Source organism: Heloderma suspectum, chromosome 4 (genome assembly GCF_057233095.1).
Source record: "Heloderma suspectum isolate Gila_16-S chromosome 4, 16-S_ref, whole genome shotgun sequence".
Classification (NCBI taxonomy): domain Eukaryota; kingdom Metazoa; phylum Chordata; class Lepidosauria; order Squamata; family Helodermatidae; genus Heloderma; species Heloderma suspectum.
This window is the reverse complement of record NC_139461.1, coordinates 184,260,061-184,278,559: the sequence shown is the minus strand read 5'-3', so window position 1 is coordinate 184,278,559 and position 18,499 is coordinate 184,260,061. Positions and strand designations below refer to the sequence as shown.

At 42.8% G+C, this 18,499-nt stretch overlaps 1 protein-coding gene across 1 annotated transcript in view; it reads left to right on the top strand.

Annotated features, from left to right (window-relative positions):
• The window catches only part of KCNT2 (potassium sodium-activated channel subfamily T member 2), a 337,774-nt gene that overhangs the window by 104,103 nt on the left and 215,172 nt on the right, over positions 1-18,499 (top strand). Inside the window, exon 2 of the mRNA XM_084851494.1 lies at positions 9,082-9,161. Coding sequence (XP_084707620.1) covers positions 9,082-9,161 — 80 coding nt within the window. The remainder of the gene's footprint in view (positions 1-9,081; positions 9,162-18,499) is intronic.

Genomic DNA, 18,499 nt, shown 5'->3' with positions numbered 1-18,499 from the left:
CGGCCCCCCGAACAAGTTTCGGGGAGAAATCCTCCAAACCCCCCCGCCCCCTGCATCCCCCCCGGGACGGGACTTACATTCACCGAATGTCCCTCCCGGTGGCGGGTCCGGCCGGCGGTTCAGCGGGTGTTCGAGCGGGGCGGGAGCGGCAGCCGGTCTTTCGACCGGCTGCCGCCGCCACCATTGCAATCAAAGAAAAAAAAAACGCCCCCTGATAGGCTACGTGACGATTCACGTAGCCTATCACGGCTAGATTTGCAGATCTAGCTGTGATAGGCTACGTGAATCGTCACATAGCCTATCAGGGGGCGTTTTGTTTTTTTTTAAACTTTCGCGTTCGCGGCCGGGCGAGGCGGGAAGCCTCCCCCCCGGCCTGAATTTCGGCCGGGGCGAGGCGGGAAGCCTCCCCCCCGGCCTGAATTTCGGCCAGGGCGAGGCGGGAAGCCTCCCCCCCCCGGCCTGAACTTCGCGGGGGGCGCAGCGAAGCGCCTCCCCCCCACCGCGAATGTCCTTCGTTGACAGGTAAGGGACTTTCGTCCACCCCTATCAAGAATGCTCTTGCAGAGGTAGGCATGTCATTGTCAACATTTACAGTCAAGAGACGGCTTTATGAATGTAAATACAGAGGCTTCACAACAAGGTGCAAACCACTGGTAACGCTCAAGAACAGAAAGGCCAGATTAGCCTTTGCCAACAAACACCTAAAAAAGCCTGCCCAGTTCTGAAATAAGATTCTTTGGACTGATGAAACCAAGATTAACTTGTACCAGAATGATGGGAAGAGAAACGTATGGAGAAGGAAAGGAACAGCTCATGATCCAAAGCATACCACATCATCTGTCAAACATGGTGGAGGCAGTGTTATCGCATGGGCATGTATGGCTGCCAATGGAACCAAGTCACTGGTGTTTATTGATGACCTGACTGCTGATCAAAGCAGCAGCATGAATTCTGAAGTGTATAGGGCTATACTTTCTGCTCAGATTCAACCGAATGCTGCCAAACAGATAGGACACCACTTTGTATTGCAGATGGATAATGACCCGAAACATACAGCAAAAGCTACCCAAGAGTTTCTGAAGGCAAAGAAGTGGAATGTTCTTCAATGGCCAAGTCAGTCACCAGATCTCACCCAATAGGGCATGCTTTTCACTTCCTGAAGACAAGACTGAAAGCAGAAAGACAAGGCTGAAGGCAGCTGCAGTGAAGGCCTGGCAAAGCATCTCGAGGGAGGACACTCATCATTTGGTCATGTCCATGGGTTCCAGACTTCGGGCAGTCATTGACTGCAAAGGATTTTCATCCAGGTATTAAATGTAGGGATGTACGAAAGTTCCGCCACGGATCTCGGGGAGGCCGAATGCCAGCGCATTCGGCCCACCGAAATCGGTGGCGGAACGTCCCGCCCCCCCCCCCAGGATGGGACTTACCTGGGGCGGATGTTCCTGGCAGCGGCGGCTCCTGCGGCGGTTCAGCGGCGGTGTGGCAGCGGCAGCTGCAGCGGCCGGTCTTCCAACCGGCTGCCGTCGCCGCCATTTCCAGGTTTTAAAAAAAACACACACAAAAAAACGTGATAGGCTACGTAAAGATTTACATAGCCTATCACGGCTAGATTTTAAAAAAACACCATGATAGGCTACGTAAATGTTTACGTAACCTATCACAGCTGATTAAAAAACAAAAAACAAAAACGCGCCTATGCAAATGGCGGCGCCCATGGGTGCCACCATTTGCGTTCCTTATTTTGGCATGTCTTAGTCTACGTAAACATTTACGTAGACTAAGGGAGCGAAAATAAGGGGAATGCAAATAGCGTAGACGCTACGCTATTTGCGTTCCCCTTATTTTCGCCATCTTAGTCTACGTAAATGTTTACGTAGGCTAAGACGTGCCAAAATCAGGAACGCAAATGGCGTACGCGTGTTTTTTTTTTAATCAGCCGTGATAGTCTACGTAAACATTTATGTAGCCTATCACGGCTGACTGCAGGGATGCAAATGGTGGCGGCTACAGCTGCCGCCATTTGCGTCCCTGCTAGCCAGCGGCTGGATGTCCGGCTGCTGGCGGAGCCGGCCGGCGGCTCCGCAGAATTGCTGCGGAGCACAGCCGGCCGGCCAGGATTCCGGGGGGGGAGGAATGGAGCGCCTCCCCCCCCGGTGAGGATTCCAGGGAGAGGGACGGAACGCCTCCCCCCGCACCATCAGCATAATCCCCAAAAGGTAAGTGATTTTCATACATCCCTAATTAAATGCGATCCTTAAGTTTGAAATTAGGTTGGTTTGTTCCATTACTTATGCGCCACCAACGATGAGTGTGTGTGTATGCCACTGGCTGTCATTCCTGAAGGGTTACTGCCCCACTTTTGTTTGTCAAGCCCCTTGAATTACAGCTGACAGTCCTGACTTCGCTCCCATCTGGGTGTGTTTCCTTTCAACTTCAATGTGGTGGTGTGCAGAGGCCAAGTGCCAAAACAGTTATCCTTGTTCCAATATTTCTGGCCCTGACTGTATGTAGTTGTTCTTTCAGGCAACTTCAGTTGATTTCTCTAAATCCAATCTGGTACAGATGTTTGTGACCCAGTTTTCAAGGTACGGTAATCTAAAGGCCGGAGGTGTAGGACTCTACATGTCCGCCGCACAGACAGCCACCTTGCCAAGATCTAACCCATATTTTAGTTTCACCATGTTTGCACTTCCCACTGTTTTGTTAAGAATTCCACATAACACTTCTTCTTGACTGAAATCCTGTTTGGAGACCATAAACATTTGTTCTCCTTGGACCCCAAGCCAAAGACCTGTAAATCAGCACTCATGCATCACCAGCATATGTTGCCTTATATATGTGGGAGGCAGGCGGGGAGGTGGTCCTGGGGATCACCTGTGCTGCCGTGGAGCTGCAATCCTGGCTCAGTCATGACATATTTCCCCATATTGTTGACAGTGGACATCTAACATTGTGGACATTTAATATAATCCTATGTATGTCTACTCAGAAGCTTCACTGATTTCAGTGGAGTTTTCTCCTAGGTAAGTGTGCACAGGATTGCAGCCTAACTGTGCACAGCTGGGTACTGGATTGTAGCCAGTACAGAGCTTCACCTTGCACCACATTAGACCTTTGGGAGAGTTGGTTTAATGTGCTTTAATTGGCTTTAAAATGCATTAATAATATGGTAAGTTGGATGTCATTCCTGTTATAATGCTATGAGCCATCTAAAGTGCTGTGAGTCCCCAAATCTGAACTTACCTAGTGTATAAAGTAAAGCACAAAAATGCATTGTAGAACATTTTCATAATAGTGAAGTTACATCTAGAAATAAGAACAAAATAAGAAGAGCCCCTGGGTCAGATCAAAGCCGTATCTGTCCTGCATTCTGTTTTCACAGCAGCCAACCAGATGTCTATGGGAAGCCTGTAGCAGAACATCAGCATAATAGTACCCGTCTGCAGGATCAGTGTTCCAGTTGGTCAGTGTGTAAGTGCCCTGCCTCTCATGCAAGAGGAGCTGCAAGGTTTCCCTGGGATCAGATCCTTGTAGGTTTACACCCATTTCATTCAAACTGTCTTCTTGGAAGGTAACACACTACCATGAATAGATGTGTAAAAATGGATTTTAACATGATTATTCCATTGTGTGATACTGTAATGTGCTAACATTTAGGGTTGAGAGTGTGGTGGCAGGTTAGGGTGATGGATGACTGAAGTGTTGACAGGTCATGTATCTGTTAGCACAGCCCTGTATTTGGAAATCATAGTATGGCAGGGTTGAGGGTTGTTTTTTTTTAAAATGTATTATGCTTCCAGTATCTTCATTCTGTATATGGTCGATGTCCAGTTACATTTGGTTCTTAGTATGGTACCTTCATCTGAAGTTAATAATTCTGAATATTGCAAGCTCTATTGCTTCCATGCTTAGAGAAATGCAGGCCTTTTTGTTTTTGGATGCTGTATGAGTTTGGCATAATTGCCAGGAAATACAATATTTTCATGGTAGTTTTAGGTATTAAAACATTTTTTCTTGTATTTGTTATCCTAAAATCTAGAAAGATATTCTTAAAGAAATGTACATTAACTCATCATAAACAACTTTTTAAAATCAACTCTAGACTTCATGGATCTGTCTCACTGAGCACCACTATGTTTTGGATGCTACTTTTTCATTTTCCTGTGGCATTTCCGATGATATAAAAACAATTTATATTCATCAAATGTTTACATAGAGAATGTTGCTCCCTCTCCCTGAAATAATGTTACTGTTTCATTCATTACTTGTCGTAACAGTCTTTCTGGGCCCGAACATACATTCAGTAGAATCATGAAGTTAACCTTTCCTGGACAGCACAATTTCAGGTTACACATGTCTGCATATTTAATTGGTCCAATAGAAAGCTAAACAGTCCCAGACTGTTTAGTACGAGTATGGGGAGACAGGATAGGGGTGTATAAACCTATGTGTGGTATGAGTAAAGAAAAGTTTTTCTACCTCTTCCATAATACTGGAACCCGGGGTCATCCCATGAAGCTGAATGGTGGGAGATTCATGACAGATAAAAGGACGTACTACTTCACACAGCACATAGTTTAACTGTGGAATTCACTGCACAAGATGTAGTGATTAGGAATGTATGGACTTAGTTAAATCTGTTCTGTAAGTGTATCATGGGTTGTTAGGTGTCTTTTGTTCCGTCATCTGCTCATTGCTGGAATCGGGGTTTTCTCAATTTCCTGAACTTGCGTTCACATTGGAAAGTACACACTTGCACAAATGCATACTCCTGAAAATATGCATTTGTACGAATGCCCCCCAAATGTGTGTTTTCATGCTTTAGCCTATGGGGAAAATGTGCATTTTGGTCAGTGTTTTGTATTTTTTGTACGACTGAATTTGCGTACAATGCTAGAAAGTAAAAAACCGCTCTACAGTATTTGAAAAAAGCCCCTCTGCTGTAGAATTTGCAGGTCAGATTCATAGAAATCTCATCCCATTTGAATCTGTTGCAGATTTCTTTGACATCCCTAGTAGTGAACGCCACCAGTTTGGTGATCACTACTAGGGTTGCCAAAGAAACCTGCATCATCTGCCCCTTTAAAGGCGGATTGGACACATTCATGGAGGATAAGGCTAGCTACTAGTCATGTGAGCTATATATTACTTCCGGTATCAGAGGCAGGATGCTGCTGCATAGCTCCTGCCAGGTAACCTGAGTAGGATGGTGCTATTGCACTCATGTCTGCTTGTCGACTTCCCACAGGCAGCAGTTTGGCCACTGCAAAATGTACATTTTTGCGTATAGGCAAATATGCACATTTTTGCGATTGCTATTGTATTTTTTTTTTAAATGGCAACCACAGAGCTTGATGAGGCCGCTGGGGTGAGTTTGGACCGCTCACCAGGCGGGGCCAGGGAGTGAGCGGGGCAGGGGTTTGGCAAATGGGGCTTGGGGGTGTGGGCAGGGGGGTTCTGCTGGATTCCTGTACAGAATCGGGTGCCTGTGCCAACCCTCAGGGACAGAGACTTTATGTTTGCTATTAAGGTGTGACTATTTCCATCTGTCCAGCCCTGGGAATCTTCATAAGGAAGCTACTGCTATGTTTGAATCTGTTTGTGATGTCTTTAGGACAGTTTGAGGGCATCCGCTGCAAGAGACGCTGGGGAGGGAGTTGCCATCAGGATGAGGTGGCCCTTTCTTTGCTCGGGACATGGGACCCTGGTGAGAGGAGAGTCTCTTTGTGCTACTTGAGCAAGGGCTGCTTGAAGTGCCTTGTGGGTTTTTTTGGTTCCCTTTTTTGCCTTGAGTTTGATGTGGATATGAGGTATCTTATTGTTAGGTCCCTTAATATGAATTGTTTACCGAATAGTTTAATGTGAGCATATGTTGTTATTGGTACTGGATATTGTTAACTAACCTACTGATATTCCAACCTCATGCCACTCTATATAGTTTTAAGGTCTGCTGTGTTCCCTCAGTATGTGTAACTTGTCTTTGAGGGACTGAGTTTTCACATCACCTGTGGTATGGCTGCTGCAGGAATAGTGTTCCTTTTCATACCACCAGGAGAACTTGAGAAGCTCCAGACCACGTGGAAGCTTCTCACATTGCTGCAGTTTCCACTCCAGCATTGAGATATGAAGATCCAGGTGGGTGGGGGGTAAAGGTTTTTCTCTCCATTTCCCCCCTGTGGACTTTTTTTCAATTTTTCCAGTAGAAAAACTGGAAATTTGGGGGAACCCTGAAAAAACCTTTTATAACATTTTTTTCCTCTTTTGGAATGATTGAAATTCTTTTTTTAATACAAGGTTTTACTCCAAATGTATAGCAGAGCATGAAGATTTTTATGTAAGGCCATCTACAGCATGAGAGAATGATTATTCTTGTGTATACTGTTCCCACATAGATCGTGCAACTCCGAGATGCATTTCTCCAGCTAGAGGCTGCTGCCACCTTCATGAGAGGAAAATGCAGGGTCTTTGTTTTGTTGTGAATGGCTGTTTGCTCCAAGCCTCCTTCTGGTGACCTTTTATCTAGTTTGGAGATATTAGACACCAGTATCCTGTATCTGCTGTTCTTTTGCTTGTACAAAACCGAGGCTACAAAACTGTACACATTTATCCGGGTCCAAGTCCCATGGAACTTAATGGGGTTTATTTCTGAGTAGACTGGATTGCACTGAAAGATATTTTCATTTGGGGGGGCTGCAATCCTATGTATGCTTGTCTGGGAGTAAGCTCCTCTAAACAGAGTGGCTCTTACTTCTGAGCACATATGCATGGTATCACTCTGTAAATTTCATAACTATGCCAGATAGGACAATTTTATATGCTGAGTTATAAATGATGCCTTTTATGTTGCTAAAGCAGTAAAAGAAGTTAGGTTTGATAAGAAAGTAAGTATTGTATATATTTCAATTCCCCCCCCCCAATTTCCATCACCACCCTTAAAATATCCCCCCCCCCCAATATGGCTTCATAATTTCTGGAAATTTTGCATTTTCAAACCAGCATCAACCCTTGGAAAACTGGGCTCATGCTGCCATGGGGCACACGGCTGACCTTAGGGGTGGGCAAGCTGGGTGGTCACCTGGGGTGCCAAGCAGAGGGGGGCACCAAACTGAGCTGAGGAGAGTGCCAAGCCGAGCTTAGTGTTCTTGAATGTACTGTCTGCAGTGAGCTAGGGTAGCAAAAAGCAAGTGTCTGTAACCTTTCAAGGTTCTACAGGTTGTTTGGGTACTAACTACAAAAATGATCTTCCTTCAGTTAGCTGTACAGTATGTTTCTTTTTCAGTTTCCACTTTGATGTCATTTGCACTAGGAAAAATATCAGCGGAACACAGCTTTACTTTGAGGCAAGGCCACCGAGCACTTAGCACTTCAAATACTGTAAACACTATAAGCATTATATAAATAATAATAAAATAAAGCCGTAAGCTGTAAGAGGTCAGCTAGATACCTTTTTTAAAATTTAGCATTGTTCTTTAGTATTTTTAAAGATAAAAATAGTGGATATTCTAAAATCAAGAATGCTTACCAAAATATAGGAACTGCTACAAAACAAAACTGTTATAAGTAAAACCTGTGATAGTTCTGCTGTGTTGCGTAGTGCACTGCCACTGCTCAGAATGTGGCTTTTCGAACATTGGTTTGTGCAAACTGAAGCTTAGTGGCTTAGAGGTCAAGGTGTTGAACAGTGTCATTCTCGATGGACATCACACCTGCACCTGGCCCCACAAATCCTCAGGGTGGCCCTGCAAAACTGGCCATGCGGGGTGGGGCACCAAAGGCACTCCTTGCCCAGGGCGCTTTTTCACCCAGGGCCAGTCCTGTGGGAACTTCCTGTATGGCCCCAGGCTTCCCATGTTACCTGGGGGCACAGGAAGGAGCCACATGAGTTAATGTAAGGACCCAGTCTAAACTCTGCACTTCCAGACTGTTTCTCTGTCTGTCATCTGTGTTTTTTGCCCTTTTTGCACTGGGTATTTTGCTCTAGCCTTTTCAGGTGCTCAGATATTGCGAAACGTGGACCAGGGCACCTGACAAGTTGTCACTGGACGTTGAAAGGGTCTTGGATGATTGAAGTTATCAACTGCTTTGAGTATCCCGTTTTTTTGCCATGGAAACCATCACCTAGGGGTGCCAATCTGGTTGGCAGCTGTGGTTGTTAAGGAATGGGAAATGGCAAAAAACAGGGCACTATTAGGCTATCGGACCCTCTCATAATTGGAATTTATAAGAAAGTGATTAGCTCCCACACTCACTCTCCTCATTAGCATTACATCACCGCTTACTGTTACCGTGCTATTCTTTTATGTTGCATGTAAGTGCTGTAATTTTCCTCTTGAAAATATAGCTATGCTGTTCAAAACCGTATGAATAAAATGATAACACTGTTTCCTCTGGAAGTTAAATTACCCAGGTCTGTGAACTTGTATGCCTTTATTCACTTACCTCACATTTTCCTTCCAAAGTTAAATCTTTTCTAGGACATAAAGCAAAGAGAGGATTTTAAGTGCCACTATTTTAGTTGTGCTAAGGCTGAGCTTATACAATTGTCTTTTACAGGGTAATGTTTTAATAAGGAGACACTTGGATGAGTCTTTGGAGGATTCCATATACTTTGTAGGAACCACTAGGTTGTCTTGGGATCATTTGGTACTGGGAGAAGCCTGCAAATGTGTAATGCCCTCATTGCATTATGTTATTTTGTGAAGCCTTCTCACCGTCTAGTAGTTGCCCAGTGGTAGGCCTGTTCCTAGTAATCAGCCATACTCTTAAAACCAGATTCAGTGCTGGCTAAAGCCCCAGGACCCAGGAAGCAACTAGATGGAGTTCCAGTGATTACAGGGTAAGATGAATGATCAATTGGCACATTTGAATTTTCAGTCACTGGAACATGATTTCAAGTGACCTCCTGGAAATGTAATGCGCAAAAGTGCTATTGGGTTGCTGTTTTTTAAAGTCTATCCTTATAGTCTTTGTTCTAGACAAATGTCAAACAAATATGTGTGCAACTACTGTGTCTTATAACCTAACATGGTAGGATTAAAATCTAATGTTTTTTTCTTTCTTTTGTTGTTTGCTTTTTAGGGTACAAGTTGAATTCTACATGAATGAAAATACATTTAAAGAGAGGCTAAAGCTATTTTTCATCAAAAACCAAAGATCAAGTAAGCAATTTGTTTTTATTATCCATGTGTGTAATAGAAATTATTCTAAACAATACTGCTTGGTGACTGTAAGAAATGGGTACATGTCACATTCCATGGATATTTGCACATCATTGGGGGATGTAGGAAGCTGAAACTTCTCAGCTTTACAAATGACCTATATAGGGCTCTCTACAGTGCCTCTTGGCAGATGAAGAGAATTGCTTGTTGCATATGTAATGCTGCTGATATCTTAATAGTGGTAAATGGAACAAGAGCAGGTTGTGGACTCACGCACCTTCTTTTCTCTGGCACAAATTGCCCCTTTGCTTTCTTGGTTTTAGTACTGCAGCTTGGTGCAGCTGTGAGTTAATGTTTTCTAATCTAAGAGATGGGGAGCCCCCTTCATGGTGCTTGAATTCCATCCTACCTTCTCTTTTTATCCTTACCTGTTATTTGTGTTATGTCTGCCCCAAATTGCATGCTAACCAAAGTTAGCTTTAAAGTAGGGGAAGAACAGAAAAACCTGGGAGGTGGAGCATGTGAGCCTGACGGGTGTTCTAGTTCTCCTAAATATAGTTAAGAGATCTAGAAATATGTAGGAATAAGATGTATCCTTAATCCTACATCTGCATACGTATCTCCTCTTAACCAGGATTTCTAAGCTCGCTTCAAACCTCAGTTTCAACCTGGTTAAAACTAACTCTGTTTAGTGTTGATCGTGGTTAATATCAATGCAGTTGTACACAAAGAGGGAAATAGTGCAAGAGAGGGCAAGAAGAAGTGGGAGGAAGTGGTATAGGAGCCTGTGACTGCTCCCAGACCCTTCATGATGAGGAGATAGGCTGTGTTATATCTATAAGAGGCCAGTGAGACATAAGGGTTGTGTTGCTCCTTGTGTTTTTATTCAGACCTCTTGTTATCTGTATGTTTTGATAACGTCTATTATGTTGGATCAAAAGGATACAATATATCATAGCAAATGTGTTGTGTGATCATACACCTATATACACTGATACCTTAATCACTCAAATTTGGGCTGTACTTGTTTGAAGGATGAAGAATCTGTCCACATTAGGGGAGAAAGGTGCAGTTGCTAACTGGCCTACAACTAAAGCTAGTGTTGGGTGATAGACAAAGGGCAGTTGCTATCAGGATTGATGGGACGTTGCTTGGATATCGAGAATATTTCCCTTTTTAATACAGACGTGTCAAGATGGTTGTAGTTTTATGTTTTGTACATTTAGAACTTATTTTCATTTATTTTTATTCTCCTTTCCCTTCCCACAAAATGGTATAAACATGGAACCAAATTGTAAAAGCTAAGACTGAGCAGAAAGAGCACAGACTTCTCTTCTAGACAGGCTGCCAATGAAGCCTAGGTTTTCAGTGTCTCCTCTCAGTCTTTAGACTTGATAAAGTGATGATGGAGAGGGGGAGGCAAAGATAACTTGTTTGAATGCAGGTCTAGTATTTCCTCCTTTTCAAAGAATGTGCCCCTCCCATTTGAATCATTTTATATATTCTGCAGGAGGCTAAGATACAGGGTGAAAACCTCACAACTTTAGTTGTGAATTGCTCCTTTTCTGCATCTTGCTTAAGTCTTCTTGCTCTGTAAATTTCGAAGAATAACATGAATAGGATTTAGATATTTGGGACAATTACTGTCTTTTAGCTGGTTAACCTGAGAAGTCATTTAATCAAATTTCAGATGCTAAGGAAACTTTTACAAACTTTTAAAATCCTGCTTACAGAATCTGATATATTCTTGAGAGTTCAGTTCACTCTCCAGAACCTTTTGGCTTTTTACAGAGTCTATATCTTTAATCTTCAATTACTTCTCTTGAGGTTACCTCTTGAACTTACTGCCAACTTGATTTGAAGTTTGGCTGTGCAGATAATAAGGAATACCTCCATGTTCCTCTTTGGTAGGATAATTCGCCACGAAATAGTGGGTTGGATCCAATCATGGAGCACAATCCTATCCAGATCGCCAGCAGCCTTCAAACTCAGAGGAGGGACTGAGTGTCCAAAGCAGGGCAGGAGGAGGGCAAAAAGTCTCCACGTTTTAGCTACCCTCATTTCTGCTACATTTCGCCCACCTACGAGCGGCTCTTCAAAGAGGAAGGGAAGGAGGCTGGGGCAGTCATAGGAAATGGTGTGTTTCAGCTGCCCCGGTGTCCTCTCCTCCCCACCCCCAGGAATGATCCCTTTTCCCTGTCTTCACACTCCATTTTCTGTGTGCAGAGAGGTAGCCAGCACTGTTCTCTCTATGCCAGTTATGAGGGGGTGGGGGAGGGCCTGGGGAGCACAGTTTGCTGGCTCCCAGATCGGAGCCCTATCTCCAACCTCATAGCCAGGAAAGCAAACCTATGCCCCCGCCCCCCATGCTGTCTAGGGGCCATAGGATTGCTCTCTTAATTATGCTTATTATTAAGTCTAATTCATTTCAGTGGGTCTGCACTAAGCATGACTAAGCCTGGATCCAACCCAGTAGCAGGTTACGAGTTACTTCAGCTTATGGTGAAATTAATAATATAATTGATGGCTTTAATTCTTATTATTATCATCATCATCGTCATTATCATTTATTACATTTCTATACCACCCCATAGCCAAAGCTCTCTGGGTGGTTTACAAAGGTTTACAAATGATTTCTTTACTGTAGTGTTAGCTTGTGTATACAATTTTAAGTCCTGCATTTTTAATGCTTTCAGTTTGCAATGACAAATCTTGACAATAAATAGAAGTCTTAATCAATGAATTGGCATTTAATGAAACACAGGATGAGATTGCAGACTACGATTATTACTCCCCCCCCTTTTTGTAACAGTGAAATGACAGAATAAAATTATAATGGCAGCAAATGATGATTTTAGCTAATTAGGGGAAATTGACGATTGATGAAACTAAGTAACAAATGTCAGAGGCTCCTTTCATAACACTGTTGATGGGGAATGTTATATGAATTCATATGCTGGTTGACTGGCAACCTGCATGGGAAAGAGAAAAAGGAAAAGCCTTAACTGAAATCCACCTCTTTCTCATTACACTATCTATGATTTATCCATTATCTATTATTTATCAGGAATGGGTTTTCCCTTCTTCTCATCCTGCGATAAGCAAAGCAAAGTAAAGGAAAAACAAACAAATAGACCTATGTATGAAGACTTCGTTGCTTTTAGTGTAGATATCTGTGAACTGTGCTGAAGTCCTGTACAGATTACATAAAGCAGCTACCATGTGTGAAATAAGAAACATTTGATTTTGATGAACAAATGTGGTTCTCTCTGTCTTGTTACCCATGGATCGCATTGAAAGTTCTTTAGGCTCTTTGGTATACCTGCAATCCACTTTAACATTATACTTCTATGCTTTCTCTGTTAAACAACATAGCTCTCTGCCAGGGCATCAAAAAGAAAGAATTGTGCAATGTGTATAGATAGTGTAAATTAAGCAAAATTTTATATTTTTGCTTGATTTGCATACTGATCATCCTGTGGATAGCCAATGAGCTATGTGGGGCACTGAAGCTCAGTTTCTTGACCAATGGAAATTTTGTCCTCTGACATGTGGCTTAAAAATTATTTATCATTATAATCATGAGTGCTAGGAACTTGCTTTTTAAAACAACAACAGAAAAGTGAACTTTATTTTCAGCATTTATATCCCGCCTTTCTAACCAATATTGAAAGCAGCTTACACTAATAAAAGTAAAACAGTCCATATAGAAAGACACAAAATATAAATAAAACAACAATAATCTTGAATCTTCTTGTAGATACGATTAGTGCTGCCATTGTTTTTAGTCATGTTTATTCCTTTGGTGTGTGTGTTTTCATGGTGTATGAATGTTTAATGTTTAGTTTGCATTTTGATACATTTTTGTTTTGGTTTTCAGCTGCTTTTAGCAATATTCTATTGGAAAGATGGGATATACATATCATAATAAATAAATAAATAAAACAAAAGTAAGGTTGTTGCAGCACTAAATAATGGACAATAATGGACTTCAACAAAACATGTTGAAGTAAAGCAGGCTTTACTATCTATTTTACCAGCGAACAGTGAAGGGTCAGGCACACCTGCCTGGGCAAGATATTCTAGATTTTGGGTGCCACTTTTGAAAAGGCCCTGTCTTGTGTTCCCACCTGTTGTTGTTGTTTTTCTGACGGGGGTGGGGGGGGCTCAAAAGATGAACAAAAACGAATTATGTGCCCCAAATAGTATTTTGTTTTTTTTTCGGGGGGGTGCATTTATACAGTATATGCATATCCCTGACTTGTTGTTGTTGTTGAGTCGTTCAGTCATGTCCGACTCTTCGTGACCCCATGGACCATAGCACGCCAGGCCTTCCTGTCCTCCACTCTCTCCCGGAGCATGCTCAAGTCCATACTCATTGCATCGGTGATGCCATCTAGCCATCTCATCCTCTGCCGTCCCCTTCTCCTTTTGCCTTCAGTCTTTCCCAGCATCAGGGTCTTTTCCAGGGAGTTTTCTCTTCGCATTAGGTGGCCAAAATATTTGAGCTTCAGCTTCAGTATATCCCTGACTACATCACTGCAATTTGAAGAACACTGCTTTAGTGTTGCAGATGTTATTTTTTTTCCCACATGCTCACTCTTTTTATATATGACCATGTTGATTTTTAAGAATCTAAGTGCTATAGATCAGCAGATCGAAGCACAATGCCACAATAAGAATGAAGTCTTGCTAAGTTCCATCCTGGTTAAAGGCTCAATTAATTTAAAATGTGCTGTTTTGCAAAGATTCTGACTCATTTTTTGGGTATCAAGGCTGTCAATGTATCTTAGCCAGTGTAACATTTCTGGAAGTGCAGCCTACAAACTATCCCAGTCTTATGATAGGTAGAGTAGGAAGCCGCCTTTCATGGCTGCCAAGAAATATGGGAAGCCAGCCATGGATCCAGATGAATCTTCCTACAGAAAGTCAAATGCGCATGAGTGAGTCAGACCCGTGATCCATCTAGCCCAGTGCTGATTATTACAAATAGTGTTAGTTATCTGGAATCCCAAACATAGGTGATCTTCTCTCCCAGTCCTATTATCGGATATGTTTTAACCGGTGTTCCTGAGCATTAAATTTGTGTCCAGTAAATGCAAAGCATATAATCTGCCACTGAGTCACAGTCTGTGGTCTTAAGGATTTGTATATAATTGTGTGTGTGTGTGTGTGTGTCTGTGTGTGTGTGTGTCTGTGTGTGTGACAAAGAGAGAGAGAGAGATCTGTTAGGGACAGTGACTTAATTTTTCAATCTAACTCCAGATTCTAAAGCTAGCATGTATTTTTATAAGTGCTTCGATATGTCAGGTGTGTGTTATTTATTTAATGTATTAATTATAAGTGTTTTATACCAGCCTTCAGTTCAATTCCCAGGGTAGTTTACACTAAAGAATAAAACAATATCAAATGTAAATATGAACATTATACTAAGCTAAAAGCCACAAAATCATAAAAGTTTTGTCAAACAGGGAGCCGGATTTAAAATGTATCTAAAACGCTTAGGCAAATTAGGAAGAAAAAGGTCTTTGGTGACAAAAAGGGAAATGCAAGGCAAACCTCTCTGGGGCCCAGAAGTGGACTGGGAGTCAGTGCAGTTGACATAGCACAAGTGTAATATGATCATAGAACCATAGAATTGTAGGGTTGGAAGGGGCATATAAATGTCCAGTAGTGGTTCACAATCTAGCAGCAACATTCTTCAGTGAAGATGCAACCATATACACACTTACCTCATAGTAAGTACCTTTAAACACAGAGGAATTTACTTCTAAGTAAACCTGCCTAGGATCACATTGCACCTGCAGTTTCTGAACAGTCTTCAAAGTTAGCATCAGATATAGCACATTACAGTGGTCTAACCTGGAAATTACCTGGAAATTACCAGAGCATGAAGGCCAAGCTGTCGCTCTCCAGTTGCAGCTAGCATACTGGCCTAAGCTAGTGAAAGGCGCCACAAAAGCAATTTGCAGTTCCAGTAATAAAGATACAGCTCCAAGGAGTACCCCTATGCTGCAGAACACTTCCTTTACAGGGAGTATAACCAAACTGTTACATGATGTGCTCTAGTTAGACCCGTGTACAACCTTGCACATGTTCTAACGAGACTCACAAACCCACTTATAAGGAATCTTTAGACATTGGCAGTAGAGCGTCTATGGCTAAGAAGGAAGTTCCCACCCAAAGAGATTCACACTCAGACACTGTTGGAGAAGATAACGCCACAATGGCACATTTATTGGGGTTTACAAAGATTCAAATTCACAAGCTAGTTTTGGGGGAATTAGCTGAGCGAATGGATTTAATTAGGGATGGCGGAGAATTCCGCCATGGATTTCAGTGAGGCTGAATTCACTGGCATTCGGCCCCCCGAAATCCGTGACGGAACCGCCTGCCCCCCCCCCTGCGGATTCCCCCTGGGACGAGGCTTACCTGGGGCAGATGTTCCGGACGGCGGCAGCTCCGGCGGCGGCTGGTCTTTTGGCCGGCTGCCGCAGCCGCCATTATCGTCCTGGTCTTTGCAATGATAGGCTATGTAAGTATTTACATAGCCTATCACAGCAAGCCAATCAAAAAAACCCCAAAACCGGCATACGCAAATGGCGGCGGCTACGGCGGCCGCCATTTGCGTCCCCTATTTTTCGCCGTTCTAGCCTATGTAAATATTTACGTGGAGCTGGCTGGAGAGAATTTCAGGGGGAGGGGCAGAGCTCCTCCCCCCCACCGTGAATGTCATCCTTCGAAAAGGTAAGTGACTTTCGTACATCCCTAGTTTATTGGTCCTCATCCAGTCCATTGCTGCAGCTAGACACTAATTTAGCACTTCACCTGAATTTGATGAAAATGAGAAATAGAATTGGGTGTCACCTACATATTGATGACACCTCACTCTAAACCTTAAGATGATCTCACACAGATGATTCTCACATAGCAATTTTGTGTAGCTGTCAAACAACATGAACCCCGGGGGACCACATAGCATACAATCCAAGCTGTGGAGCATAAGTCCCCAGAACTGTTTTCTGGAATCAACCATCTATAGGCATGGAACTATTTTAACACTGTGTCTCTACTTCCCACCATGGCCAGCTAGTCCAGAAAGATTTGATGGCTGATAATAGCATTGAAAGTCTCTAGAAGAATTAACCTCTGGAAGGGTCCCATTCCCCCTGTCTTTCTCCTGACATAGATCATCCATCAGGGTGATCAAAGCAGTCTCAGTGCTAAAACCAGGCCTGATTGAAATGGATCTAGAAACTCCATCTCATCCAAGAGTGTCTGGAGTTCTAAAGCAACCACTTGAGTTCTACAGCAACTTCCATATGAAGGAAATATTAGCAACCAGCCATTAATTTTATTAAGGTTCCCCGGGCCCAGAGTAGCTGTCTTCAGATGCAGTTGGTAACTCTTTTAAAGCAGATGGGATGGTGCTGAGGCATTTATAATCTCATGGACCCAGCACGTCAGTCCCGCCATGCTCAATGTAAATAGCCAATAGAGCTACAGGTCCAGTATATATGAAGTGGGCTGCACTTGCCCATAGCCTCAGACCTCAAGAACTGAAATTCATCCAACACAGGACAAAGTAGAGCTCTGGATGCTGGTATAAACAGACCTGATTCAATTATTGAATTCATGCCACAGCAGATGTGAGGGATTTGATCCTCAAAGTACTTTGCAAACACGTCACGGCAGGCCTCTGAGTGTACCTCAATGTTACCAGATGGGCCAGATTACAGCAGGCCCCAAGCCACCTAGAAAAGCTTCTCTGGATGGCACTGTGAGGACACAATCATGTTGAAAAACACCTGCTTCTTTACTGGTATCACAGCCCACTGAGAAGGCTCAGTAACAAGGAATGTTGATTCAGATTCATTGTGAGTCTTCTGCCACTTGTGCAGCTGTCTTCCTGCCTTTATTATTGGCTTCAGATCCCCAAGGGCTCTCTAGAAACCTATGGATTTCATAAGCTTCCCAAGGTAGACCATACACATTTGTCCCCCACCTCGGAGAGGGGAATAGCTTCTCTGAGTATAAACCTCAACTGGAAGTGATCCATCTTTGAAAAGGGGTGTGTGTGTGTTGGTGAATTTATTTATTTACTTGCTCAGGAAATACAAATGATCATTATTAATTCTATTGTCTGTCCATATTAACTCTAGTGACTCTCTTATTCAACCCCCGTCCCCTGCAGTGAGTTGGATCCAAAGTCATCGTACTTAAGAGTAGATCCATGAAAATCAATGGAACTTAATTTAGTCAGGACTAATTTAACATATAGTCCATTTATTCCCATGGGTCTACTCTAAGTATGAATAGGTCTGGATCCCATCCAGAATCTTTTTTTTTTTTTTCCTATTAGAGCGAATCCCATTTCTAATTTTGTAAATATGGAGTTCTGGGGGAACAGAACTCCATATGGAGTTCTATTCTCTCCCTATCTGTTCTTACCTTTATCTCTTTAGGTTATAGCCATCTTTCCCAACCTGGCACCCTATAGATGTGTTGGACTTCAATTCTATAATCTCCAGCCAGCATGGCAGTGCAAGTTGGGGATAATGGGAGTTGGAATCCAACATATTTGGAGGGCACTAGGTTGAGGAAGGCTGGGTTGTAAGGAGACATTCGTCCCAGAAGCCTCAGATCTAAATGCAAATCCTACAACAACTCATTCAGAAACACACTAATAGGAGCTCACTCTGTTATACCCTTGGTTTCAAGAATGACAGACCTACGTTTGTGGAGCTCTTATAAGTGCTTTCCTTAAGCTTAACTGAATGTCACTCTAAATGACTTGAGTTCCAGTGTATTTTTTAAAAAGAAAATGGGTTGAAGATTCAGCTTTGATTCACAGTGTGTTTATGCATGAAGTCCTGGAAGTCTGGAAACTGTCTCTGCATTTGCTCTTTGATTTATGTATTGATTTTCTCCCCCACACTTCCAACAGGGAGCTTAAGGAAGTGTATGCAGGTTTCCCAGGTGGTCTCATATCCAAATACTTGACATTGACCCACCCCCAGAACCACTTTGCTTCAGCAAGGTTTCTGTATTGTATGCCTTTAGATCATGTCCTGGCTGGGCCTGTTGTTTGCTTAGTTACATACCCTGCAGTAATACTTCCTTTTTCTAGCTGAAAAAGAGTGCATCGATATCATATTTATTTTGCCTTCTTAGAGTAACAGCCCAAACTTTCTAGTCATATAGATTTTTTCCCAGGGCCAGATGTTCCTCTACTATGAAGATTATATAGCTTCCATTGATTTAGGCAGGCAGTTGTTTTGTTTCTTCTCTATTAGCAAAAATCTCAGTCAATGTAATAGTCCTTTTTTTGATATCAG